Consider the following 27951-nt stretch of genomic DNA (forward strand, 5'->3'; position numbering starts at 1 on the left):
TACGTGTTGCTGTGCACTCCGGACGCTCTGTCTGCTTGACCACAGCTTTAGGCTAAACGCATCTCACACTCCAGCGGGTACAGAGGGAAGACAGGTCAGGACGGTGGGAAATCGCAGTCGTTCACGAGCCATTACCGTGAGTCCTCTGGGATTTTTTAGGACAAAGAATTACTGTTAAAGACTGCATCGCTACGCAGAGTTGGCTGCAGCACACAACTTGTTCTGGGTCATGTGACGTGTGCGCATTGCGTGGAAACCACAGCTGGCGCCCGCAAGGATTCCGTGCCAGGCTGGCGGGCGCACAACCAGGAGTCCTGGGTCAAGGGGTGAGAGTGTGCAGGCTTCTCGGTGTTAGAGATTTCTGTCTGAAGGCAAATTCGGAAGAGACCCAGGTCCCAGAGACAAGCCCCTCGGTGTTTACATGAGCAGAGCCGTGTGCTTTGCAGGCAGGAGGTTCCTCGTAAAAGAGGAGGCCCGGTGCCAGCAGCCTGAGGGTCGGCGTGGAGGCCGTGTGCCCTTCATCCCGACCTGACTAAGGGAGAGCCTTCCACCTCAAGGGGGAGGAGCCTGCCCCCCAGCACTGACGTGTGAAGTGGCCGGGGCAGCAGGTGGGGGCCCCCAGCACTGACATGTGAAGTGGGATAGTATCATAGATAGTATCATAGACGCTTCTCGTAACTCTCGTGCACACAGAGGATGGTCCGATGGTCACGTCCGGTGCCCCAGCAGCTCACTGCCCATTTGGGGTCGGCCGCACCCTTGTGTCTTTACGCGCAACCCCACAGCCCGGTCCTGTGGCGGTTCGTCCCTCACTCGCATCCTTGCCAGGGAGCTGGTGGAAGTGACGGGAGGAAGGCTGCCCGGAGCCAGTGTCCTTGTTCCCGACCTCCCTGAGACGCTGGGGTTGTTGGGATAAGATGAGGCTTTGCGGGGGCGGGAGTCCGAGGCTTCGCCGTTCTCCCGACTTGACAGGTCAACGGGTCCGTCGACATTTCTGCGACAGCCTTGGCACTGGTGCCCCTGGTTTTGTTTTTAATAAAAGCATCGTTTGAAAGATATCTCCGTCTTCCCCATAGTGTGAGTCAATGAAAGTCTTCTCACCTCGTTTTCTAGGAGAAATTTACCTGTTTTGCAAAGGAGCAGATTCTTCCATATTTCCCCGAGTGATAGAAGGCAAAGTGGACCAGATCCGATCCAGAGTGGAGCGCAACGCGGTGGTGAGACGCTGGGGATTTGGGGCATTCCTTGTGCCTCTTCTCCCGTGGCGGGGGGGTGGGGGGCATGCTGGGCGGCAGGAGGGTGCACTGCGGGGGGCCCAGCCGCATCCCCTCCAGTGGGGCACCGCCCCCCGCAGCCTTCCGTTGGCGTTTGGTGGCTGGAGGGGGGAGCACTGCGTCCAGAATGACAAGCACAGAGTGATGCTGTTGGAGAGAGGAGATCTTCGTCCCGAGGATCGCTAGGGACTGGCACTTGCTGTTGTGACCTCACCTGTTCGGTTTTCTTCCACATTTCACCTGAAGCGAGTACAGTCTGTTCTTAGGACATCAGAGGTTTGTCTCAGGACCGTTGGTTGAACAAGGCTATTCTCTCCCTGTTGGATGGCCTTGGCGTTCTTGTGAAAAGTCACGTGGCCACGTGTGCAAGCGTCCCCTTTTGGGCTCCCTGGCCTGCTCTGCTGGTCTCCGTCTGTCTTGATGCTAAGACCACACTGTTTTGGTTGCGTATCTCTTTCCCATGACTTTTGAAACCAGGAAACGTGAGTCCATCTTTCAGCCTTGTTATTCTTTTACAGGATTGTAGGTTGTTCTGAGTCCCTTGGGATTCCAGGTGAATTTTCGGGTATGTTTTCCCTTTCCCACAAACTGCCACTGGGCTCCTGATCAGGGTTGCACAGAGCCTGCCATCCACGTGGACGGTGTTGCCATCGTGGGAATACCGTCTTGGAATTCCACCTGCTCAGGTCTTCCGTGACTTCTCCCAGCAAAGTATTGCAGTTTTAGGTCTACGAGCCCTTCACCCACCCCCATGGCTTAGCTCATTTTTAGGTATTTTATTCTTTTCGATGCTATTGTGAACGGAATTGTTTCCTCAGCTTGCTTCCTAGGTTGTTTTCTCTTTGGATAGTTAGTGTGTGGAATGTGCAGCTGGTTTTGGTGCTGACTGTGTACTCTGCACCTTTACGGAATTCGTCGGTAACTAGTTCAGTGTTTCTGTGTGTGAAACCCTTTGAGTTTCCTACATATGAAATCCTATCACCTGAGAACAGAGGTAACCTTATTTCCTCCTTTCCAACTTGGATGCCTTTTTTTCCTTGCCTGTTTGCTCTAGTTAAGACTGCCAATACCATGTTGAATAGAAGTGGGAAAGCAGCCATCCTTACCTTGTCCCTGACCTTGGGGGGAATAACTTTCACTCTTTCCCAACTGAGTATGATGCTGGCTGAGTTTCCGTGTGTGACTTTTATCAGGTTGAGGAAGCTCCTTCCCTGCTTGTTTATTGAGTGGTTTAATCAGGAGAAGGGGGCGACAGAGGATGAGATGTTTGGATGACATCGCCAGTCATCAGTGGACATGAGTTTGGGCAAACTCGGGAGAGAGTGAAGGACAGGGAAGCCTGGCGTGCTGCAGTCCATGGGGTCACAAAGAGCTGGACACGACTGAGTGACTGAAAAATAACAGGAATCAGGCAGAGGGCTTGGGTTTTGTCAGATGCTGGGATTTGTTTTTTTGCTTTTTGTTTTTTGCGTCTGTTGAGTTCATCACATGACATCTTCCTCATTTCTTCCATCTGTGTTGTCTATTACGCTGATTTTCGTGTGTTGAATCAGCCTTGCATTCCTGGGATAAATCCCACTTGGTCATGTAAAGAATCATTTGGACATGCTGTTGGATTCCGTTTACTGAAATTCTGTCGAAGACCTTTGCGTCTGTGTAAGAGATGGTGCCTAACTCTCTCTCCTTGTAATATGGTTGTCTGGCTTTGGGTTTCAGTGTTGTTTTATAAACAGTGTCTAGGCTTTCAGTAGTATCCGTGCTTAGCAGGAGGAGTAGAGAAGAGCATTTCCACCCCACGTTTCCATGTGGGGAAGTCCCATATCTGCTTAGACAAACGAGGTTCTATTTATTTCTAAAGCTCCAGCTGACTGTTCGCTCCAATTCTGCATTCTGGGACAACTCTGGGTTGTTACCCTCCTATCTTTTATGACTGAAGTCTTGCCTTTCGGTGGCCCTGGTCTGCGTTACGCGCTCCCATGCTTCCTAGTCTGATTGAACACTTCCCAGGCGATCGGTCGATCCTGACTGTGTGTATTCAGCGTGCGCTTGAGTAGTTCAGCTGCAGACGACTGGCGCTGCGGGTGGGGCTGTCTGGTTCGTCGGTTTGTCGCCTCAGCTGGAGAGCGGTCGTTGGGAACGCTTCCGGGAGTGACCCTCGGGCTCACGGTCAGTGCTGCTGTGTGTCCGGCAGGAGGGGCTCCGGACCTTGTGTGTGGCCTACAAGAGGCTCGTCCCGGAAGAGTACGAAGGCATCTGCAAGCTGCTGCAAGCCGCCAAGGTGGCGCTTCAGGACCGAGATAAGAAGTTAGCAGAAGCCTACGAGCAGATAGAGACAGATCTGGTCCTGCTGGGCGCTACGGCCGTGGAGGACCGGTAAAGATGCCCCTCGCTTGTCCTCAAAAACCGTGATAGTGCAAAGGGGGAGCGGGAGCTGCCAGGGCCGGAGATGGGGGCATCGTCAGGCTGGGCAGGCTCTCCAGTTGCCCTGGGTGACAGCGTGCAGGGGTCAGGCCTGGGTGATACCTGACTTTCCACCAGTAAGAGGCCTGTAAGTCACATTTTTCCAGAAGAAACCAGGAATGCCAGCATTTCCACACCTAGTTATGAACAGTCAAGATACAGGGCTGTTTTTCAGTTCTTCTTTAGATTGGAATCAATAACTAATTCTCTTCCTAAATGAGTCCCTAGCTCTTTCCAAATTCAAGTGTAAACATTTTAGACCTTAACAGTTTTTGTCATGAGTCACTGAAGAAATTTAAAATAATTAAGTAGAACATTGCAAAAACTCACCCTAATAGCTGCTCAGATTACCAGCTACAGATTTTCAAGATTCTGCACAGGAAGGACTGACTTGTCCCAGCTCTGCACGGGGGACAGGAAAGAGCCCTCTGTCCACTGTTGTCTGAAGAACACAGTGAAAGGGACAGATTATAGTTTATTTTGAAGAAAAGAAAGAAACCCTGCAACTTAAAGGCATGGGACAGAAACTTCAGGAGGTTACTGAGCTTCTGTTTCCCATCAAGTTTGAAAGTGCTTGTTTAATACTTATTTGTTTTTGTTGTGTCGGGTCCTCGTGGCTGTGCGCGAGGGCCTTCTCTAGTTACAATGAGTGGGGGCTGCCCTCTCTTTGTGGTGTGTGGTTCTTTTTTAATTTTTTTACTTTACAATACTGTATTGATTTTGCCCTACATTGATGTGAATCCGCCACAGGTGTGTGGCCCTTACTCCGGGGGCTTCTCTTGTCGCAGGGCCTTCAGTGGCCGCGGCTCCTGGGCTCCAGAGCACAGCCTTGGCCGTGGCGCACAGCTTCAGTTGCGGCACGGCATGTGGCATCTTCCCAGACTAGGGATTCAGCTGGCGGCCCCTGCGTTGCCAGGCGGATTCTTAACCCCTGGACCACCAAGGAAGCCCCTCAGTTTAAAAGTCTTGGAGGTCTCTATTGGTCCAGGATTTAGATCCTGGTCTCAAAAACCTCGGTTTTTCCTAGGGCTCGGCATTCCCCGGGTCCTCAGTCTCAGCAGACAGTTGGCCGACAGGCTGGTTTTGCTCTTAAGTCCTGACCCCTCTGCTCCTGGAAGCACGTCTCACTCAGCACAGAGCAGCTGCGGTCACGGACGGCTTGGTGACGGGTCGTGTGTGAGGATGAGGAGGGTGTTCGGGAGGGGGCTGCTTGTCTGGGGAGGGGGGACTGGTCTTTGGAGGAAGTAGGGGGGAGGGGGAGGCTCTCATGGGCGGAGGGACCCTCGCCAGCCGAGGGCCTCTCAAGGGCTGTGGGAGCTGTTGGCCTCGGTGGGGAGCTGGGACCTCAGGACGTTGAGAGCGGACCCCCGGGATGTAGGAGGGGGTGGCTTTGACCCCAAGTTATTTCTTTAAAATCTCTAGCCAGCACCTTTACAGATCCCTTTGGACCTCATTTACTTTTTCCTAAAACAGTGATGAAATCACAGATGTTTTTTCTGTGTCTAGAACAGTAGGAAGTTTCCACCGGGTTCTACCCAGATCATCCGAGTTAGAATCCTTCCCTTTCCTTTCCTCCTCTCGGCGCTGGACAGAGGCATGACACAGCCCTGAGACACGCCTGTCAGCCGCCAGGCCTGCCCTCCCCACCTCCAGCCCCGCCATGAGGCAGGCATGGCTGCGATGTCAGACTGCCGTGGACGGCAGGACAGCCTGACCAAGGCCAAGAGGGCCGTTCATCCTCGTACACGTGGTGTGAGCTCTGTAGGCTTTGTGTTCTCCACGTGTAGAACAGGGTCATCACGCGCTCCTCCTCCCGGAGGTTTCGGCAAAGGCGGGACGTCTCAGGCAAGTGCTTCCTGCAGCGCCTGGCGCTGAGGGAGCCTGTGACGCCAGTCCGCCAGCCCCAGGGCCCGGCCGGCATCCTCCCGCTTCACGGTCTTCAGGGGACCCTGGGCTCCAATTGGACAGGAGGCAAAATTAGGACGTTTTACGCGCAGAGAAAAGGGGGCGCACGCCACCTCTTCGCCAGGCCCCGTTCTCCCTGGTTCTGACTGTCCCTGGCTGGTGCTTGTGCGGGGCCTCATTATAATTGCCCCCGATCTTCTCTGAGCAGCAAGCCCTGCCAGACAGAAAAGTGTGTGCTCAGCAAATGCCGTTTTGCTCCTTAGTATTCGGCCCTGTGGATTATCTGGGGTCAGGAAGCGCTTTGTTGTAAAAAGCTAATGCCAAAAGTGAAAGTCAAAGTGTTAGTCGCTCAGTCATGTCCAATTCTTTGCGACCCCGTGGACTCTAGCCCGCCAGGCTCCTCTGTCCGTGGGATTCTCCAGGCAAGAATACCTGAGTGGGTAGCCATTTCCTTCTCCAGGGGATCTTCCTGACCCAGGGGTTGAACCTGGGGTGTTGCAGTTAGATTCTTTACCATCTGAGCCACCTGGGAATAGCTCCAGGTCCTTCACAGTAAATCACAGGTCAGCACCAGGGTGCTTTTTAACTTGGGGGTGAAAATCAAGACAGGGTAGCAGACCCCAAGTCCTTGGACTTCTCCAGCTTGGTTCGCTGGTCCGTGCTGATGATGGTGTGTCATGCCCCCCGCCCCCAGGCTGCAGGAGAAGGCGGCTGATACCATCGAGGCGCTGCAGAAGGCGGGCATCAAGGTGTGGGTGCTCACGGGCGACAAGATGGAGACGGCGGCTGCCACCTGCTACGCCTGCAAGCTCTTCCGCAGGAACACGCAGCTGCTCGAGGTCACCACCAAGCGGCTGGAGGAGCAGAGCCTGCACGACGTGCTCTTTGAGCTGAGCAAGACAGTGCTGCGCTGCAGCGCCAGCCTCACCCGGGACAACTTCTCAGGGTAGGCGGGCGTCCGGGGCGTTCGAAGAGGCGGGGCGGCCTCCACGGACAGGGCGGTGGCCTGCACTCCCTTGTGCGGACACAGGTCTGTCCTCTGGCCCCTGGCAGCGTCCCGTGGTCGGGATCCTGACCAGAGCCTTGTCTTTTCAGCAACTGTGATGTGTCTCTGCGTAGAGGGTGTGTGTGTGCGCGCGCCCATGCTCACTTGCAGACTGCTGATAGAGGATACACAGAGGCTTGATTCACTGATTTACACACTGTCGTGTGTGAGGTGATGCCCACCTATTTCTGCTCCACGCGGGGGCCACGCTGTGGATTCCTCGGGGCCTCTGCCAGAGTTGGGGTCGGGGGACAATGACACATGGTCGTTTGTCAAGTAAGACAAAACAGTCAGTACACAAGAGTTGTTTTTTCCAAGAATGTTCACCAATTTATGCACATTTTATCAACATTCTCCTTGCTGGTCTTCAATGCACGATCTGAGATAAGACTCTATTTGAACTTAAATTTTCATTAACTTAGCAGAAGCAAATGGGGCTCTCTAATCATACACGAATTTAAAATTATTCATTCATAAATAGTACAAAGCTATTTCCCGTTACCTGGTCTGCAGAATTCCTTTTGGGGCTTAGAGATGTTCCTTGTAATTTTGAAACCCAGCAAAGAGAAGTATCATGACCACGTTCTTCCCAAGACAGGCAGAGTAGCAAGGAGTTCCCAGCTGTGGCCATCAGGACTGTGGGGCTGAGGTGCCTGGGGGTCGGGAGAAAAGGACGATCTATCCGGATGGCAGGATAGACGCTCTCCCGCTGTTGTACCGCGACCTGCCCAAGAATCCACAGTTGTAACTGTTGTTTGCTTTGCCCTAGTGAAATGAGAACATTAAGTTCACATACAGTTTTAAAATGTAGTCAAAGGTCTTGCAGCCCCGAGCCTAGACGGTCTTATTATTGACAAAAGAAGAAAACCCACTTTCTTAATCCTTGTTCCTGAATTTGTAGCATGGATAGGCATCCCCTAGAGTAGCTGGTTTCCTCGAATCTCTGGACTTGGTTACTGAGAGACGTCTCTGGTTTCTGTGGCCTGACAGACTTTCGGCCGACATGCAGGACTACGGCTTAATCATCGACGGAGCCGCGCTGTCCTTGATCATGAAGCCTCGGGAGGACGGGAGCTCCAGCAACTACCGCGAGCTGTTCCTGGACATCTGCCGGAACTGCAGCGCTGTGCTTTGCTGCCGCATGGCCCCGCTGCAGAAGGCCCAGGTGTGCTGGGGGCGGGGCTGCAGGAGGCCCAGGTGTGCTGGGGGCGGGGCTGCAGGAGGCCCAGGTGTGCTGGGGGCGGGGCTGCAGGAGTCGTGCTAGGGGCGGGGCTTCAGCCTTGTGTAGTGATGTCCGGAATGGAACAAAGGGTGCTGTTTTGTCTTGACATGTTACCTTTTGGGTTAAGTGACTTCTCAAACTCTTATACCAATTAGTGCTTCAGTCTTGAATCAGGAAGACAAGCCACAGTTTCCCTCATCTTTTCTGTCTTGCATCATGGAACATTATACTTATGCACATAAATAGGGGAAAAAAAGACTATAAAGAAACAGACTGAAAATTTGGAAATTATTCATTTCATTGAGCTATCAGATTTGGTTTTGCACACATGACAAATTTGAAAATTGAAAGAACACCTTATTTTCAAAAATAGATGCTTGATACAAGGCAACTTGGCATAGCACCATCCTCTAACCGAGTGCAGCGTTCACACACTGCCCCTGCCCGAATTTAGGTCTGCCTGCCCCACATCTGAGTTAGTGGCGCAGCCCCTGAAAATGGCTCCGTGGGTTTCTTGTCTCTGTCCTCAGCCTCCCCCTCAGCCTTCTCCTCTCATCTTCCTGCATTCATTTCTTAGCTGCTTAAGTATGTTTCACTTTTGACATGAAAAAGACTTTATCCTGTATGGATAAAATGTACTGAATATAGTAATTCACTTTAAGCACTTAATTGTTTCATCTTCCTTGCCTAACTTTGGCGTCTTTGTCATTTCTGCCTAGTTAGTGGTCGACCTTTGCACAAATAAAACAGAGATGAGAAAGTCTGCGTTGACTTCTTTTCCAGATCGTTAAGTTAATCAAGTTTTCGAAAGAGCACCCGATCACCTTGGCAATTGGCGACGGCGCGAATGACGTCAGCATGATCCTGGAGGCCCACGTGGGCATCGGTGAGCCCCTGGGCTCTGCCCCCCTGCCTCTCACAGTGGCCAGGGTTTGTCCCTCAGCTGGACCAGCGGGGACACAGACAAGGCAGGATCGTAGGGTTCAGACACACACTTAAGGCACGCCTGTGATGCAGAGCGTTCGGGGCTGGAAGCCCACGGCAACGGCTCAGTCTAACCCTGCTTTGCCCATCCCGTGTCCACCTGCAAGGGGCAGAGGAGGGCTGATGCAGCGTGTGCGCTCCCTTCTTGCAGGCGTCATTGGGAAGGAAGGTCGTCAGGCTGCAAGGAACAGCGACTACGCGATACCCAAGTTTAAGCATTTAAAGAAGATGCTGCTTGTTCACGGGCATCTTTATTATATTAGGATATCCGAGCTTGTGCAATACTTCTTTTATAAGGTAGGAAGGCTCTCCCACCGTTTAGGCTCTCCCATCGCCGCTCCTCTCACCATCTCTGGGTGTGTGATGGGTTGGGTGAAAGGCTGGCCAGCCGTGATGCCCCGAGGCTGCAGGGGTGACTTGTCCCCGAGTAGAAGGAAGGGCTCCATGGGAGGATTCCCAGGAGGAGGCGCCCAGCCCTCTTCTCTCAGAGCTGAATGTAGAACCACCTGAGAGCCGCACTGTAGTAGACTGAGGAAGGGCCATTCTTTCACCATTCCGTGAATGAGTTCCTCCTCATTGTCCGCAGTGACGCCCAGGGTGCCTCCTCTTCTCTCTGTTAGGAGCTCCCCTCTGCTCTGATCTCGGGGAGACCGGCCTGGTCCCGGCTGCACCATGGGGGCCCCTGAAGTGAGAGAGGAGTTCTAGAGTCGTCGCCCGTCTTGGAGGATGAGGGGTGCTCTGCCCGGGGTGGAGTGTGTCACGGGTCAGCCTCTTAGGAGCCCGGTGACGCCCCTTACGCTGCGCCCTTGAACTAACAGGCACGTGGCTTGTCTTTCAGAACGTCTGCTTCATTTTCCCTCAGTTTTTGTACCAGTTCTTCTGTGGGTTTTCACAGCAGGTGAGTCGTCAGGCCTGAGGTCGAGCTCCCCTGAGCCTCACCCACTCTCCCCGAGTGTGGCTATGGTGGGCGGAGGGTGGACGGCGGGGCGTGCAGGCCAGGTGACCCCCATCCCACCACTGACCTGCTTTCACCTGAAGCAGCCAGACCGGAAGAAATGGAAGCTTGAAGATGCAGGCCGAGTTGCAGACCTGCATGCGTCTTTTTGTTGCTGCACGTTTGCAGTGGCAGGACTGGGTGGGGTCGGTCGTTTACCCTGGCCAGTCGGCATCGTGATGCTTTGGAAAACGTCCTGGCCCCTCAGTCTCTGTGAAAGAGTGGCTCTGTGTGCATTTGAGAATTCTCGAGTTTGTGGGCCTCTCCAGAGGAAAAATACATGTGCATATTTAAACAAGTTCCCTGAAGACCTCGCCAAGGTGCTGGGGCGCTGATCTCACACGCTTCCCGGCCCCGCAGACCCTGTACGACACTGCCTACCTGACGCTGTACAACATCAGCTTCACCTCCCTCCCCATCCTGCTGTACAGCCTGATGGAGCAGCACGTCGCCATGGACACGCTCAAGAGGGACCCTGCCCTCTACAGGTACCGCGAGCTCCGCGCCGGAGACGCCAGAAGGACCGGGCAGCCTGCAGATCGCGCCTGGCTGAAGTCCTTTAAGACCAGAAACCTAAAAACAAAACCCCAGACCATCCAGAGGTAGCCGACACACACGATTCCTCAGAAGGTTCTTCCCTTCACACAGGAAGCAGTGTGGCTTAAGTGAATATTCTCCATATTTAGACAGAGAGGATTCATGCTACATTTGAAATGTACACATTAAGCCAGTTTGTGTTCCCCTGTGATCCTTGTGAAAGAAGTTGAGATGACAGTGTCTACCCCCTTGACCCTGGTGGATCCTGGCAGAGTCAAGTAGGTTCCATTCAGGGAGCAAGAAAGTTAACAGGGCTGATCTCAGGGCGCTCTTTTCTGCTGAGAAGTATTTCTTATAACAAGGAAAAGATTCTTCTGTTTTAGAGCTGCGCCCCAGAGTCTCTGGCTGTGTCAATGTGCTGCTCTTATTGTGGCTTTTTACATTAGACATGTTATTTCCAGAACGCTTCAGATGCACGTGTGGCTGTAAGGGGCTTTCCAGGTGGCTCAGTTGGTAAGGAACCTGCCTGCAGGAGACCAGGGTTCCATCCCTGAGTCGGGAAGATTCCCCTGGAGGAGGACATGGCAACCCACTCAGTATTCTGGCCTGGAGAGTCCCACGGACAGAGGAGCCTGATGGGCTGCAGTCCAGAGGGTCGCACAGAGTTGGACCCGACTGAGCGACTCAGCACGTGGTTGTAAGAAAGAGTAGAGAGACTCCCTGGAGGTTTAATCTGGAGTCCCCCGTGGGGACATCTGACTGGCCACCTGCGGAAGCACAGGACAGGGTCGCAGCTTGGGTCCCGACACCCCACCCCACCCCTCACACTGGCATTGCCCCGGTGTCACTGGTCCTGTTTCTGTGCACCTGTGTGCCCACGTGAGTGTGCACTTAATTCTGTGCAAGCTTGTCACGTGTGTGGTCCTCCACCCACACAGTCAGGACACCTTGCCAGCCCCATGGCCTTCGCCAGAGAGGTCAGCCATAAATGAGATCTGGGAGTGTTGCTGTCCCGGTCACCCCTGCAGGTGAGAGAAGAGCAAGCCTGGATCCTGTACATCTAGCGATACGGGAGGAAGTGTAGGGAACAGGCGAACTCAGCCCATTTCAGACGCACTGCTGGGGGGGGTCCTGCACGCCTCCTCCTGAGCTGAGCTGACAGGTGTGGGGAGGCCCGTCGCGCTTCGTCACCAGTGGGTGCCAGGGTGCCTCGCGCCCTGTGTCCTTACTTCCGGAAGCAGGCGTGTGGGCCCCGCCCTCTTTCTGCCCGTGGCAGCCTCCAGTCCACTTTGAGGAATAAAACATTCAAATAGGAATTGTCCAGGAAGGTCCCTGGGTAGCGCAGCGCTACATCTGAAAAGCCTCTGCTGCCAGGGCGCTCAAGCGAGTGTCTGCTGACCGCTCCCCCATGTCAGCTGGGACATTGCCGTCACCCCACACGGTCACGCCAGGCTCATGCTGGCTGCTCCCCCATGTCAGCTGGGATGTTGCCGTCACCATGCACGGTTGCTCCAGGCTCATGCTGGCTGCTCCCCCATGTCAGCTGGGATGTTGCCGTCACCGTGCACGGTTGCTCCAGGCTCATGCTGGCTGCTCCCCCATGTCAGCTGGGACGTTGCCGTCACCGTGCACGGTTGCTCCAGGCTCATGCTGGCTGCTCCCCCATGTCAGCTGGGACGTTCCCGTCACCCCGCGTGGTTGCTCCGTGCTCATGCTGGCTGCTCCCGTCTCAGCCGGGACGTTCCCATCACCCCGCACAGTCACTCCAACCACGGTGGTTTTAGCCAGGACAGCTGCATGCTGTGAGCTGCCCCAGGCTCTCCCGGGGCCAGGTGTGGTTCTGAGAGCAGTGGTAGGCGGTGTGTCCAGCAGTCGCAGAGTGTGACGTGTGGCCTGGGGGTGTGCAGACCTCAGGCCCGCCTGCACCCCTCGGCTCCGCGGGCTCACAGCGTATGCCGGTCAGTGGGTGGGTGGAGTCGGGGTCTGCCGAGAGCAGGACAGACGGGCGGGGACCGGGAGGCCCAGGGGCTCACAGGCCCCACGCTGGAGCTCGGCTGAGGGGGTGTTGGTCGGGCCGCATCCTCCTGGCGCCCCCCGGCCCCTGGTTCTGCCTTCCCGAGGCCCTCAGTGGGTCAGGGGGCCCGGGACGCGGCGAGGCACCGGGTGGGCGCCTCATGGTCCCCACCCTTTCCTTCCCCAGGGACATCGCCAAGAACGCGCTCCTCCGCTGGCGCGCGTTTATCTACTGGACGCTCTTGGGCTTGTTCGACGCGCTGGTGTTTTTCTTCGGAGCTTACTTCATGTTTGAAAACACGACGGTGACCAGCAACGGGCAGGTTCGTGCGGGGCTGGGCCGCGGTGGCGGGGCTGCAGGTTCTGGGGGCGAAGCTCGGCACGGCCTGCGGGGTCAGCCTCTGGGTGTCCGCCGCAGATGGGGCAGACCCGATGGCGGGGGCCTGCCGACTGTAGGGACACCCTCTCGGGGTGGGCGGGGTCCAGCCTTTATAGCTTGTTTCACGGTCAGTTATTTATCTAGGGGTCCAACTCAGTCATCAAGACGTGGCTTATTTAATTTGGGAAATAATTTGGTATTTAACCCTGTTTAGCGTTTGTTCACGTCCTTAGCTTAAGTTCTGTTTCCTTAGCGATGGGCAGTTTACGGTGTTGTTTCTGATAGACACAGCTCTCTGGGTTTTTGCATAATCTCTGGGGGTTGTTTTATTTGTATCTCGCTTTTTTTTTCTGCCACGGCTCCCTTCCCACTCTCAGATAATGACCAGCAACACACACGTGGTAAGACATCTGTGGGTGTGTCCTCTCTGTTTCTGGAGTGCGAATAAAATATTTCTCGAAAATATTTTCCAGCGTGACCCCCTCTGTGTGCTTTGTCAGTAGAGACGCCTTTAGCTAGTCCCCCCGTGTCTGTAGGAGCAAGGCCGGCCCAGAGACCGTGTGCGTCTGCCTGGGTCACTTCTCCCTGTATTTCCGAGCCGGGATCGCCCGCCGTGTCAGCGATGTTTTCTGGATCTGTGTGGTCTTCTCTTGCCCTAAATGAGTAGGAAGACACACAGGCGGGTGCGGCCGGGGCGGGATGGGGGTGGGGGGGATGCTCTGAATGTGGCCGACCCCTCGCTGCCTGGAGTCGGGAGGCCGTGGCCCCGGGCATCCTGCTTCCAGTCCAGTGTCCCGGGAACAAGGAAACAGAAGGGGGCTTTGAGCAGGGATCCCCTGCTCGTCCTGCTGGACGGGGCGCCTCTCTCTGTCTATCTCTCCCTTTGTGTGTTTGGCCTGAAGTTCTGAGTCTTGCTGTGTGTCCTGGGCAACTTGTTTGCCCATTGATTTCTCTGTTCCTGTTTTCTTGTGGCTGAAAAGGGCTGTTGTCTCTCATTGTGACTTAGACCAGCATTTACTAAACTGAGGGTTTCCAGAGCCTTTCGGCACTTTTCTGAAATCTTCCGTTGTTAGAGCCTTTGTCCTCCTGGTTTTAGCTGAGTGGTCCTCGGGTGCCGCCAGCGACGGTGGGGCTGGCTCGCGCTGTCTCCGGTTCTTTGCGTCTTCACAGAGCTCTCCCTGGGGCCAGCGCTGAGCTCGCACCCGTGTGCATCTCGCAGAGCTCGGGCTCCGTGTCCCGAGAACCGAGGTCCCGGTTCCGGGCGTCACCCTCGCCCCCTGCAGTCGCCCCTCCCGCTGGACAGTTTCCTGGAGTTACAGTCGAGCAGACGGACGCTCAGGCGGACGCGGGGAGATGGCGGAGGGGTAGAGCAAGCCGGGGCGCGAGTTTAGTCCATGAGACCGCCGAGAGCGCAGCTCTCACGTCAGGAGGTGGCGCGGTCAGCCCTGTCCCGCAGGCCCACAGACGGCGGGTGTGTGTGTGGGCAGGGCACACTCCCTGGACGTGGACGAGGGTCGCCGGGCAGCCTCGGGCGCAGACCTGGGCGGGGGCCGCGTGTCATCCGGCTGCTCTGTGGTCAGAGGTGCCGGCCCGGCTGGCTTTGAGGTCCTTCCTGGGAGCCAGGCCTCCTGCTAGCCCCTGCCTCTCTGCCGCTCGCTCACGAGGGTGCGCTGAGCCACTCCAGGACCTGAATCCCAGCGTCCAGAGGATCTCTCCTGAGATTTTCAAGCACCTTTCCCTCCACCCTGCAGCTGAGTGCCTTTGCTCGGCTGATCTTGGACAGAAGTGTTGGTTAGAACCTGGAACGATGACACTGAGGCCCCGGGGGATAGAACCTGCGTGAGTCACGCACCGCCTGTCACGGGAGACCCTGAGACGCCCAGTGGCGTGAGCAAGCAACCGGCAGGACAGTCCTGCAAAGGAGGAGCAGGACGTGGGCCTTTGTCCACTGCTGGGCCTTGGGTCGCTGGTGCTCAGGGGACCGTGAGCAACCTAAAGACTCAGAGGTGTGAGAGCGAGACCAGTGCTAAGTGGCGCGAGGCCCGCGGGGCCCAGGGCGGACCTTTGTCCCCAGGAATGCGGAGGCCCGGCTGAGTGCGCAGGGCATCCGTGGTCGGAGTCTGGACCCAGAGGTGGCTTCTTGTTCCAGACTGCTGATTCTTAGATGATTCCTGTGTGTCCAGCGGGTGGGAGGGTTGGATCACTCACAGAACTGAGAACATGTTGTCAGCTGGTTCTGTGTCATTCAAACTAAGCTGCAAACAGAGCTGTGAGTCCGCCGCAACCTCGCGCGGCTGGTGCTCGGTGACGGCAGCTGCCCTTCCAAGGAGGCCGCGTCTGGCTGGTGGGATGGTCAGGAGGTGACCGCTGAGACCTCTTTCCACTCAGGAATGTTCATGGATCTATCGAAAGGATGATAGAATCTCTGACGACCTTTGCAAAAGAAATTCAAGTTTGGAGTATTTTCCTCACAGACAAGAGCCACGCTGTTTCGCAGATGAGAATAGAAGGCAGTGATTTTACTGTAGTTGAGCAGCAGGACGTTCCCGGGTGGCTGCTTGAAAGTTCAGGGTGCGTAGTAATAGAAGCCAGGAAGTTCCGAGAGCCGGCCCAGGAGCCCTGTCTGGTGGCTGAGCACAGGGCCACCCGGGGCTCCACGAGGGTCCGAGGTGGCACGCAGAGCGAGCGTGACAGACGTCCTGCGAGCGTGACAGACGTCCTGCGAGCGTGAGGGACATCCTGCGAGCGTGAGAGAGGGTCCTGCGAGCGTGACGGACGTCCTGCGAGCGTGAGGGACGTCCTGCGAGCGTGAGAGAGGGTCCTGCGAGCGTGACGGACGTCCTGCGAGCGTGAGGGACGTCCTGCGAGCGTGAGAGAGGGTCCTGCGAGCGTGACGGACGTCCTGCGAGCGTGACGGACGTCCTGCGAGCGTGAGAGACGGTCCTGCGAGCGTGAGAGAGGGTCCTGCGAGCGTGACGGACGTCCTGCGAGCATGAGGGACGTCCTGCGAGCGTGAGAGAGGGTCCTGCGAGCGTGACGGACGTCCTGCGAGCGTGAGGGACGTCCTGCGAGCGTGAGAGAGGGTCCTGCGAGCGTGACGGACGTCCTGCGAGCGTGACGGACGTCCTGCGAGCGTGACGGACGTCCTGCGAGCGTGACGGACGTCCTGCGAGCGTGAGAGAGGGTCCTGCGAGCGTGACGGACGTCCTGCGAGCGTGAGGGACGTCCTGCGAGCGTGAGAGACGTCCTGCGAGCGTGAGAGAGGGTCCTGCCACTGCGACCTTCAGGAAACACAGGATGTGTTGTCGTGGAATCGCCTTACACATAAAAGCTGACTCAGTCTGGGCCTTAGAACGTCTACAAGCAGGAAAATTGCCTGTCGAGTCCTCAGTCTCGAGGGAAAAGCGTGAAGAGGAGGGATGACACTGGGAGCCAGGTGTGGGCCGGCGGGCGGGGCCAGGGCGGCACCGCCTCGTCTCCCCGCGCGGCCCCGACGGTCCTGGCGCCCCCACAGGGATGAGGGGACGCCCGTGGATGGCAGTGTCACCGTGTGGCCTCCCCAGGGGACACAGTGTTACTTAGGAAATCAGACCAGACGTAGGGCTTCACTGGGGACTGGGGAACTGACCTCACTTGGGAAAAGTCCCCTCCTCTGGACGACCCTTTGAGAGAGGGGGCTGGACCTCAGTGGGGCCCCTGCTAAAGAGCGTAGAGATGAGGGCAGATGGTTTGAGCGTCTCGGCCCGAGCTCTCCCATAGGTGAGGGAGCTTGGACGAGCCCCTGGAGCGTTATGTGGCCACGTCCCCGTGAGCTGGGACGGCCGCCCCCACGTCCCTAGGCCCATGCGCCCGTTCTCTGATGTTTTAGGGGATCTCAGGGTTCCCACCCGGCAGGGGTGACAGACACTGGGCCTGGGGTGTAAGGAGGCAGAGGGCCAGACCCAGGGCTCCTGCTGCCCAGCTGAGGGTCCCGGGGGGTTCAGAGCTGCCACCTCCTGCACCGTCACTCTCTGCTTTCGGCTGAAAACGGCAGCTTCTGGGGAGAGGACCCGGGCGCCTCCTGCACCTGCTGGGCGCGCCCAGCACGGCCCGCCCACCCGACCTCACTTCCTGACCCCAGCGGTAAGCCCTGAAGGCAGAGCGCATCTTTGGGGGGTTCCCAGCCTGGGCACGTCACCGTGGGGGCCGTGCAGACCCCCGGCCCCTGCCTGCTGGAAGCCAGTGCCCACCCTGTCCACCAGGTCCCCAGGCATGGCAGGCGTCCCCAGCTCGGGATAGACGCCCCTCTGGCGAGAGCCACTGAGCCCAGTTTTGGTCATGATGATGAATCAAGCGGTGAGGGTCCTCAGGTCCGTTTCCTACAAAAGTCCTAATGCTTCGGTTTTTCTGCTAGAATATTCTGTAAGTGGATTCTGCTTCACTAACCGCACACCCACATGCTCACCTGGAGTGAGCGCCTGTAGGGATGTCTCCTTGGTCGACAACGGACCCTGGTCCCAGCTTCTCACGCTTTGTGGCGTGCAGCTGTGTGCCTTCTGAAAGGAGAGCAGGAGCTCTTCTGAGAGGCACAGCTCACAGACCTGACAAACGGGACCTGGGCCCGCCAGCTCTCCAGAGGCAATGTGTCCAAGAGGCTGGTTTGTCCCTGGGATAGAGACTCTCACGTGCCCGGCGCTTCCTTCTGCTTGCGTCTGCGTCTCTGCGTGAAAAGCGTGCTGTCTCCTTCCCGCTGGCTGGGGCTGCGTCTCTCCGGGGCCGCGCCGTGTGCCCTGGGCTCTGGCCTCGGACCTGCCCCGGCCTCTGTGCAGCTCCGTCCTGTCTCCCCCCTCCCTTTTTGTGGCCCCATGGGCCACCCCCCGACCGGTGATGCTGCCCCAGGAAAATGCCACCGTGGTTTGTCGGCTGAGCCCTCAGGGTTTTGAGTTGGAAAGAGGACAGACGCATCCCACTAAGGCTCACTTTGGCCACGCAGAGCAAGTCGAGTGGGGCAATGGGCTGAAGGTCTCGCCTGCTTAAAGCGCGGCTGGAGGAGCAGGGTGGGTGCTGTGCACACGGAGACTCCAGCTCTCAGGGCGTCCCATCTGGCTCATGGGGCGCCAAGGGGGAGACTCGGGCGGCCTAGGAAGAACTGGGTGCCCACAGATGCTGCTGGAGCCGGGGGCCGGAGGCCTGGGTGCGGCCTACCCCCCATCGCGGTGACACCAGGAGGTCCCTGCGTCTCTGGGGTTGGACAAGCAGGCGATGGGTGGGTGGGATGCTCGGATGCTTGTGTTGAGTGTGGAAGAGGCAGTCTGTATTAATAAGAGGTGACTGGACTTTCTCTCCGCAGGTGTTCGGAAACTGGACGTTCGGGACCCTGGTGTTCACGGTGATGGTGTTCACAGTCACCCTGAAGGTACCTTCCCTGAGTGCACATGCTTCCTCCAGGCATGGTCGGCCACCCGGTGCCCCTGCCCCTGCCACTGCCCCTGGCCTGCCGGGGTCCTCTCCCCACCACTGGCGTGGCCTCGGCCCCGAGGGGCGAGCTCAGAATTACACAGCAGGGGAGGAGGGAAATTCCACAGCCTTTTCTGTGTGAGAGGACTGGAGTTAGACTGCTCTTACGTGGCAAGCAGCCCCACCCCTAGTATAGTCAAAGGACACTTTAACTGAAACAAAGGTATTGTGGAAAACTGAGCTCGTTTTTAAAGTCAAGTCAGACTCTTTGTGGAGTATCATCATGAAGGTCCCAAATCCTGCCAGCCTGGGTTGGAGAGTGAGGAAGGAAGCCCCAGAGCCGTGTCCTGGGCAGTAGCACCTCCTGCAGGGGCCGCCCCACCCCGGGGTCCAGGCACTTGCGGGCAGGGTGGGCCTGGGGAGCCCTTCTCTGGAATCTGGGCTGTTTCTCCCACACAGGCCCCTGCCAATGCTCTGGCTGGAGTTAGGGGTTTGTTTCTGCTTCCTGTCCCCGCCCCGGCTTCCTTCCCCGGGCTCACGCCGACAGGCCCGGTGGCCCCACTACTGACCACCTGGTCTCTCTTCAGCTGGCGCTGGACACCCACTACTGGACCTGGATAAACCACTTTGTCATCTGGGGGTCGCTGCTGTTCTACGTCGTCTTTTCCCTCCTCTGGGGAGGAGTCGTCTGGTACGGATTTGATGATTTCTCAGGCACCGCCACATCACCAGTCCCGCGGCGTCTTTCACCGAGGCCCGAAAGCTCAGATCCACACCACCTTGTTCCCGCGTGCGGGTCTGGGTTGCGTGCCTGCCGTGTGCAGGAGAGGCTTCACGCCAGGGCCTGGGGCCCACAGGGATGAGGCGGGGTGGTCTCCGCTCCCTCCCCCAGGGGAGACACGCTGCCTCACGAGCATGACGGGGGATGAACAGGCCAAATCCTCCGGAAGGGACCGATCCAAGGTCGAGGACAGCTTCCCCAGAAAAGCTGTTATTTAAACAGAAACTTGGGAGAAAAGCGCTAACCTCATCCTGTGAGTGCTCGGGGCACTGGGCTGAGGCAGCGTCATTCCTAAGGAAGGGAGCCCCGCAGGCAGGTGCCCCAAGGCAGGCCCGGAAGGAAGGCTCCCCCGGAGACAGTTAGGATGCCGTGGAAGGTTTTAAACAGAGGAGCCGCAGAGACCAGTTGCACTTTTCGGAAGGTCAGCGTGCTGCCAGCTGAACGTCCACCTGGGGGTGGACAGAGACTGACCCAGCGGTCGGTCCTGACGGGCAGGCGGCAGCTGCGTTTGTCATGAGCGCACCTCTGCACGCACTGTCCCTTCTGCCCAGGGTGTCCCGTCTAAGTGGCCGGCCTGGTGGGCTCCTATTCACCCCTCAGAACCCCGGGGCCCACCGTGCTCCTCGGCCCTTCCCCCAGGTCACGTCCCAGGCGGGCATGTCCACCTGGCGCCTGGGCGCGTATTCCTGCCTCTCACACACGTGCAGGGCTCCTGTGATGCCCCCCTCCTCGGGCGCAGCACACCCTGAGCAGGATTGCGGCTGGGGGCGGTGAGCCAGGCCCAGGTCCGCCCAGATGTGAGGCTGGAAGCAGTGTCCCATCCACCTGGCCTCCCCACTGCTGCCCAGGGCTCGAGGGGAAGGGCAGGCGGCCCCCAGCCCCAGGGAGAGGCCCCTAGTCCATCCGGTCCCCGCGTGGAGGCTGCCGTGTGGACGTCCACCCGGTGGCCCGCTTCACTGCTGACCCCCAGTGGCCAGTCCGCGCATTACATGTGGGCCAAACCAGACCTGCTCTTGGTGGATTTCCAGCCACCTGACTCCTGGCCAGAGATCCCGCAGCTCTAGTGAGCTTTCCAAGCGGCTGTGTATGAGAAAGACTCCCCAGAAACCCCCCAGCCAGCTCCTGGGCCTGGACGCTTTGGAGCATGAAGCTGTGAGACTCACGTTTAGTGCGGTCACTGCCTGTTTCTAAGGTATCCCCGGTGGCTCAGATGGTAAAGAATCTGCCTGCAATGTGGGAGACCCAGGTTTGATTCCTGGGTAGGGAACATCCCCTGGAGAAGGGCATGGCAACCCGCTCCAGTATCCTTGCCTGGAGAACCCCATGGACAGAGGAGCCTGGCGTGTTACAGGCCGTGGGGTCACACAGGGTCAGACAGGACTATTTGACTTCACTGCCCACCTCCAAAGGCATTCCTAGCCCGCCTGGCAGGGAAGTCATTTCATTCTCTGTATTTTTATAGAAAATTTAAAAATTATCTTGGCATAAGCTTGTGTTTAGCCGTTCTGCTGATGGGAACACGGTCTTCTCTGTACTGATAGGTATTGAGCGAAGCCCCCTGTCTCATGTGTAAATGTCTTCCCTGCTGTTCTGAAGCAGAGCTTCTGGGGCTTGCTCCCCGCTTGGAATGACCTCGTAGACCTCCCCTCCTCGTCTCATGCTCGGACCCGGCCTTCAGGGCCAAGTCACGCAGCGCTATGGGGAGAGGCCCCCCTGGTGACCCGGCGGCGAGCGCAGAGGGTGGACGGTGACCGTCAGAGATGGACGTGGACCCCGCCAGGGCAGACGGCCCTGCGTGCGGGGCGTGGGGGTCTCCGCCGGCTCCTCATCGGCCACCGTGCTGTGGTTTTCTTTCCCTGGACACTGCAGGCCCTTCCTCAGTTATCAGAGGATGTACTACGTGTTCATACAGATGCTGTCCAGCGGCCCCGCCTGGCTGGCCATCGTCCTGCTGGTCACTGTCAGCCTGCTGCCCGACGTGCTCAAGAAGGTGCTGTGCAGGCAGCTGTGGCCCAGCGCCATCGAGAGAGTGCAGGTACCCTTGGGGCAGGGGGCGCAGCTGGGGGCACCGTGGGGGGGGCCTGCAGCCTGGGGGGCACCGTGGGGGGCCCCAGGGATGCAGCAAGAAAGGTGGTCCGTCCAGTGTTACTGACGGATTCCACGGTGACACGTGATTTTACACCTGAACTAAATGTCCAGTGCTTAGACTTGGACAGGCAGTCCCTGAAGTAAGGAAAGGATTAAGAGAAAAAGATTAAGCCAATACAAAAAGCAAATTATTTTGTGTGAGCCTAAACAAGTTTTTTTGATTAATCCTTATTTCGAAGGTAAAATTGCTTCATTTTTAGGGATGGAAATGTGGCTCAAACTTTAGCGTTCATTTTGGGAAATTCTGGTCATGAGTCGGTAGGGTGGTTGTTTTCCGTGCTCCCGAGGGGACACCAACAAGCTGAACTCTGGATTCAGGAGATGGGTGAGACGCTAAGGGTGCCCAGACGAGTCCAAACTGAGATGTGACCTGGAGTTTCTAGAGAGCTCTCAGGGGCCAGACGTCCCCCACCTCTGTACCCCAGTGACCCCTGTGACCCCTCACCCCGTGATCCCACACCTACTCACCCCTATGACCCCGCACCCCTCACTCCCTCACCCCTGCACTCCTCCCCCTGTGCACACCGCTCCTCTTGTGACTCCACACCCCTCGCCCTGTGACCCCTCACCCCCATAACTCCTCACCGGTGACCCCGCATACCCTCAGCCCTGTGATCCTGTACACCCTCCCCCCGTGACCCCACACCTCTGTGACCCCGCACCCCTCCCCACTGTGACCCTGCACACCCTCCTTCCCCGCACCCCTTCCCCCGTCCTGCACCCTTGGGGAGGAGGAGGGATGCTCTGAGAGGCAGAGGCCAAAGCAGGCCGTCCTGCAGGATGCCCTGCCCACCTGCAGCACCAGGTGTCTGCAGGTGTGAGTGACAGGAGGGCGGGCCGCAGGTGTGAGTGACAGGAGGGCGGGCCGCAGGTGTGAGTGACAGGAGGGCGGGGCGCAGGTGTGAGTGACAAGAGGGCGGGCTGCAGGTGAGTGACAGGAGGGCGGGCCGCAGGTGTGAGTGGCAGGAGGGCGGGGCGCAGGTGTGAGTGACAGGAGGGCGGGGCGCAGGTGAGTGACAGGAGGGCGGGGCGCAGGTGTGAGTGACAGGAGGGGGGGCTGCAGGTCTGAGTGACAGGAGGGCGGGGCGTGCAGGTGACCAGTAAGGCAGGTGAGCTCTCGGACCCCTGGGGCTGATCTCAGCTGCTGCCCGCGGTGCCCAGCCAGGGGGCGCAGAGGGCTTAGAGCCGGAGAGCCGGCCCGGACTTTATGAGAGCGGCTCCGTGACCTCAGGCCATCCCAGGGCGGGGCAGGAGCGCTCGGGAGGGTTCCACGGGCCGCAGGGGCTCCAGGGGCGACCCCCGACTCACTGCCTTTTCTTGTCTCTTCCCTTCCTGGTTCATTTTCCGGCCTCTTTGCCCAAATCTTGTTTGCAAATGATGTGCATGGCCTCCTGACCTCTGACCTCTGACCTCTGGGACCGGCAGACTAGGAACCAGTGCCTTTCTGTCGAGCAGCCTACCGTCTTTATGCTTTCTCAGACTTCCAGCAGTCTGACTTTCTAACGGAACAAGGTGACGCTTTCCTGTCTTTCTGCATGTTTGGGACTTGATCGGAGGACCATGGAGGGCTGACGGTGAAGCTCGGGAGCCGCGCACACAGGCCCTCCGGGGCCGCGGGCGCCCGGCTGTCTCCACCCACAAGGCTGCGGGGCCTCCCTGGGGAGCCTCAGCGCCCCTCTGGCCGGGTGGCAGCTGTGAAGCCGGTCCTGGTCCCCGCGCGGCAGGGGCAGCTCCTGGGTCAGCGTTGGCCTTGCCCTGGGGCCCAGAGGCAGGTCCTCCCTGTCCTCGTGTGGGGCCCGAGGGACTGGCGGGACCACGCCCAGGGAGAGGCGGCCTCTGGCGGGGCCCCTAGACTTCTGACAAGCCGGGACAGGCGTGTTTGGGGTCAGCTGTCTCACCAAAGTCCCTCTCATCTCTTTTAAAATGGATGATTGTTTTTGGAAAAAGACTCCACCTGTGCCTCAGGCATCTGTGGTTCTCTCTCAGAAGGACACCATTTTCTGTGCCGCTCAGGATGGGAGGCTTCTCTCCTGGAGCCAAGGCTTCAAGGACACACCTGTCCTCAGTCCTCTGTGTCCCGATCCTCCGCTTGTGTGTCCCCACACTGGGCACACTTTGAAGGCCTGTGCCTGGTGTTACTGCTTTACCAGGCAGCGTGCTTAATAGGAAAATGCCTCAAGAAAAAAAAAGGCCTTTTTTTTTCTTTTAATAATTGTTCATATTTAAGTTCAAGTAATTACTGGCAATCAATATTTTTCTAATCTGGGGCATCAGAATTTGTTAGAATAAACTACAGAATTTTATCTCACTGTTTCCACACTTGAAGACATTTAGGATGAAATTATTAGGAACATTTTAATAAGTCACAGGAGGTGCTCGTGAAACCAGTTAAATCACACCAACTCTGGACTAAAAATAAATCCTCTGACGATTGATGGGGTTTACTGAGAGCTGGTTTGCTTCCGAGCCTTTGCAGAAGCCGGGCTCTGCTGCTAGGTGAAGGGCTCTGAGCTCTGGGTGTCCGTGGCCGCGGCTCTGACCGCGAGGCCGGCCAGCCCCTCACCGGCACTCGCAGCCAGTGCCCAGCACACGTGGTGTCCATGCGGTGTTGCTGCAAAACCAGCCAGTTCCGGCCAAACTTTGGAGGCACTGACCCTTGGCTAGTGCTTCCATGGAACACGCTGCATTTGGGATGGGCGGCTTTTTCTTTTCATTTGTCCTATTAAAGTGAAAACCACAGAGGCCACCAGGCCTCGCATGTAAACGTGTGCGTGTATGCACACATGTGTGGCATCTGTATACACGTGTGCATTGATTCTGTCCACACCCATGGGCGCGCACAGCTGTGAGTGTTTCCACTCCCGCGAAGAGCAGCCGCCTGAGCGCTAGTCTGCTTCACCTCTCGCCCTCGGCCCCTCGCGCCTAGCCGGGGGGCATCTGCGTGCCCAACATCGCGCGTGCCCAGGGGGCATCTGCACCTCCAGCTGCGCGCTTCTCTGGCTCCTGCAGCTCCCTTCTTCCGAGCCACTGGAAAATTCACACCGCTTGACTGGAAAGCCTCAGTGTTCAGACTAGAGAAGCGCGACCTTGCTGGCCTTCGCCCCTGCCACGCCCAAACCTCCGGATTCTAGCTTCAGGCCAGGATTCTTTTGTTTGACTGGAGACGGGGCCAAGGGACAGGGCCCGGCAGGCACAGTGGGACTGAGGGACAGACAGGAAGCGAGGTGGGTGGACAGGGACAGACAGGAACAGAGGGTCAGGAAGGCAGGCGGACAGGCAGAACCCATGGGGACGCAGGGACAGGCAGGAACAGACGGACAGGCAGGCAGAGAGCGGCCGGTGCAGAGCCCCTCGCTCGCGCCTGTGCGCCCTCAGGAGCAGCGCAGTCTCCGGAAGGTCGGGGTGAGCGGCAGGGCCATCAGCCCCTGGTCCCGCACCCCGACCATCGGCGCTGCTGCGCCGAGAGCGGGGCCTCCCGCACGCGTCCCCCTCGGCCGACCCGTGGAGCCGGGCGTGCGGCGCGGGCTCAGTGTCTGTCCTCGCCTTGCAGAGGAGCCCGAGCCGCCCAGCCCCGGCCGACGCCGCGCCGAGCCCTGACCGGCCGCTGCTGACGGACCCCGAGCCCCGGCCGAGGCGCGAGTAGCCGGAGGATAGGTAACGGCCGCCCGCGGGCAGCCCGTGTGCTGTGCTCTTGCGGACCGCGCGGGTTTCCTCCAGAGCTTTGCCGTGGTGTGCCGTTTCTGTTAGGTTCACGGTGACAAAGACTTGCGCACACGTGGGGTCCGTCCCCGGTAAGTGGCCCACCGGAGAGGCCGGCCGCCTGGGGCTGCCTGCGGTGCGCTCCCAGGCGTGCGTGTGAGCGTGCATGCACACACATCTGTGCGGTGCACAGGCCCACAGCGTCCTTCGGCGTCCAGAACTCAGCCTTCACTCTCATCCGCAGTGGTGGGCATGGCTCCACCTGAAAGGTCCTCCAGGAAAGACCGCCTTTCAGAATAAACAAAGGGCTCTGAGCCAGGCTGGGGCAGGCGTCCAGCTGCGCCTTCAGCATCCAGAGCGGGCATCTCCTGGCCGGCTTGCCCCCTCCCTGCGCGTCCAGTCTGACCACCTGGGCCTCCGACCGCTGGGGCCTCCGTCGGAGCGGTCCAGTGAGATGCGCTGTGGGGGGGGCCGCACTCAGCCTGGGGCCTGGGGAGGGGCCTCGTGTTTACACACCTTTCTGCGGGACGGTGGACGCAAGGAGGGGCCGGCGGTCCACACGCCGCCCCGTGTCTAGCCCAGCTACGCTCGGGGTAGCAAGGGCCGCGGCTGCGCTGGGTTCCAACGGGCGCTGGACGGGGTCCGCGCGGGGTCCCGGGACTGACTCTGTCCTTTCTGTTTCCGCAGACCTCGCGCTTCGTGTCAGGACTGCCTCTGGGGAGTCACCCACTTGCTTCCCTGTAGTCTCCAGCCCCGGGCAGCGCCCTGGAAGGCAGGGAATGCGGGGCCCCTCCTGCTCAGCCTTCGCACCACCCGCGGCCCCAGGGGAGGCCACACACAAGGGCCCAGCAGCGAAGGGCTGCGTGGCGTGAGCTGCTCTTGCGGCCGGAGAGGAGGAAGATGGGACAGGCGTCCCCGAGTGGCGGCCGGGAAGGACACGCACGAGCCCGCTACCCTCCCCGGCCGCGTGGCGACGGGAGGACCTCTGCTTGAGGGCCTCGGTCCGCTCCAGGCTCGGCCGCCCCACCAGGGCCTCCGGGGAGCACGGCCGAGCCTCGCGGGCTGGGGCCCGGTCTGCTGTACCCTCCCGAGCCCGACACCCCTGCTTTGGGACCGGCCCCCCGCCCCGTCCACGGCTGCCGTCCAGACCTGCGCGTGGTGGCGCTGGGCGCGGGCGCGTCTGTCCCAACCCCGCCCCGCCGGGGTCGGTGCTCGGGGACCCCCCCACCCCGTCCCCCGCTGCCTCTGGGGGGCCTGGCCCGTAAAGCACAGGTTCCGAGAGGCGCCCCTTCCTGCTCCAAGGGCGCAGGCGCTGTTTGCTGTTGTGGGAAGGGTGTTTCGGGGTTTGCGGGGACGCGAGGGGGCCTGGGTACCCGGGGCCGGGCTTTGCTGCGGTGCTCAGAGCCCCACGGGGAGCGGCCTCGGGCGCGTGGGCCCCCAGATGCGCACCGGGCCCAGGGTCGCCGAGGTGGCCCGGAGCCCTAAGAGCAATACCGCAGCCCGCAGGCAGCCGAGCGGTAAATCCTGTCGCTCTCCTGTAAGGGAATCTCCGTTTTAGAAATAACCCGATCGACGTAGCCTTAATGGTCCGTAAGGAAAACATTTCAGTTTGAGGTTCACACTGCAGAAGGTACAGCTGACGGCGTCTTAGGGGAGGGTCACCCGGAAGCTGCACGTCGCCCCCGCTGGATGCCCTGTGGACCGCGGGACGGTGCCGAGCCCCCCTGGGTCTGCTCCCGAGGCGCTCAGAGCGCGTGGGTCGCTGCCGAAATGCTCACCTGTGGGATATTTGTTTGAATGAGGGGAGGAGTTGACCGCAAGAACAGGGTACCCAGGTGGTGCGGAGAAAGCCGGTGAAGGGCAAGCATACCAAAGAGGGGTGCAGCCGGGCCGAGGCTGGGGTGGGGCGTCCGCCCGCGGGCCCCGCCCCCTCGCTGTCACTCACGCCCGCGTCCTGCGCGAGGCCCGCACTAGGCCCTGCAAACAACGGTGTGTGCGTTTTTACAGCCGTTTTTAAGAACCTAAAATGGGTATAAATGTCATACCTGTGGGGGGCAGATTCTGTGTATGTTTTAGTTAACAAATTCTTTGTAATGTATTTTTTTAGAGATCTTAAAATTGCCTTTGCACTGAAGTATTTTCATAGCTGTTTATATCTCTTTGATTCGTTCATTTGTTAATGTACCATATCTAATTTTTAAAGTATGTTTTTAAAGCTTTTATTTCTTAAGTTGAAGACATTTTGGCCACTTTACATTTAAATTCTGGTGGATGTTTTGGCTGAATGTCTCAGTATCTGATGAATGTGAATTTTCAGACTCGACTTCATTCTCTGTGCCTGCCTTCTTTTTGGTGTTTCTGGCAGGAGCGGGTAGTTACAAGGCGTATTTAGAGTCTGGTCATTTGCTCTGCTCTTTCTTCACCGTTCATTGTAATTTCATCTGCTTTTTGTTTAGTGTTTTTTTTTTTTTTTTCTATCCTTCAGCCTTAAAATAGAAGCTTCTTGACGGTTCGCTGTCCTCTTTCTGCCTGTATCCAGACGGTTATCACTTACCTCGGATAATTCAAGTCTCCTTAGGACAGCTACTGACCATTACACGCCCCAATATGTCTTCTTAAAATTGTTTGGGAAGTTCCTAAGTGACTGCGCCTGACAGTGTGAGATGGACCAGGGGCATGAGACCAGAAGCCAGGGAGGGACGAGAACCAGGGAAGGGACATTTCAGACAGGACAGTGAGACTCCCACCTGGCGGTGGGCAGTGCTTGCTTGCCTTACACTGACCTTAAAGCAAGTAATCGAAGCATCTTCCTTAGTTTTGAAAATCTTACTCACAGCTGCACAATAACCACGTATTAACATCTCCCTGCGTTGGTCCGGACGTCTGGTTCCTGACCTGCACGCCATCCCCCAGAGCTAGCCTCCCAACTGGAGGGGACCCACCCTCGGGACTAGGGCCGGACCCTCCTAGCTGCAGCCACATCCCGGCTGGGAGAAGAGACGCGCCCTCGGCCACTCCTGTTAGAACCCCAGCCTGTTCCTGTGCCCTTGACTCCACGGGCGGACACAGACCAA

General features: G+C 58.2%; 1 protein-coding gene across 1 annotated transcript in view; it reads left to right on the plus strand.

Annotated features, from left to right (window-relative positions):
- Positions 1-24821, plus strand: part of ATP11A (ATPase phospholipid transporting 11A) — a 49938-nt gene extending 25117 nt beyond the window's left edge. Inside the window, exons 16-28 of the mRNA XM_052650056.1 lie at positions 1114-1217; positions 3466-3647; positions 6334-6585; positions 7675-7849; positions 8690-8792; positions 9042-9187; positions 9729-9788; positions 10245-10372; positions 12622-12757; positions 18143-18208; positions 18837-18940; positions 20900-21065; positions 24729-24821. Coding sequence (XP_052506016.1) covers positions 1114-1217; positions 3466-3647; positions 6334-6585; positions 7675-7849; positions 8690-8792; positions 9042-9187; positions 9729-9788; positions 10245-10372; positions 12622-12757; positions 18143-18208; positions 18837-18940; positions 20900-21065; positions 24729-24821 — 1715 coding nt within the window. The remainder of the gene's footprint in view (positions 1-1113; positions 1218-3465; positions 3648-6333; positions 6586-7674; positions 7850-8689; positions 8793-9041; positions 9188-9728; positions 9789-10244; positions 10373-12621; positions 12758-18142; positions 18209-18836; positions 18941-20899; positions 21066-24728) is intronic.
- The last annotated feature ends 3130 nt before the right edge of the window (positions 24822-27951 follow it).

Source organism: Budorcas taxicolor, chromosome 12 (genome assembly GCF_023091745.1).
Source record: "Budorcas taxicolor isolate Tak-1 chromosome 12, Takin1.1, whole genome shotgun sequence".
NCBI lineage: Eukaryota > Metazoa > Chordata > Mammalia > Artiodactyla > Bovidae > Budorcas > Budorcas taxicolor.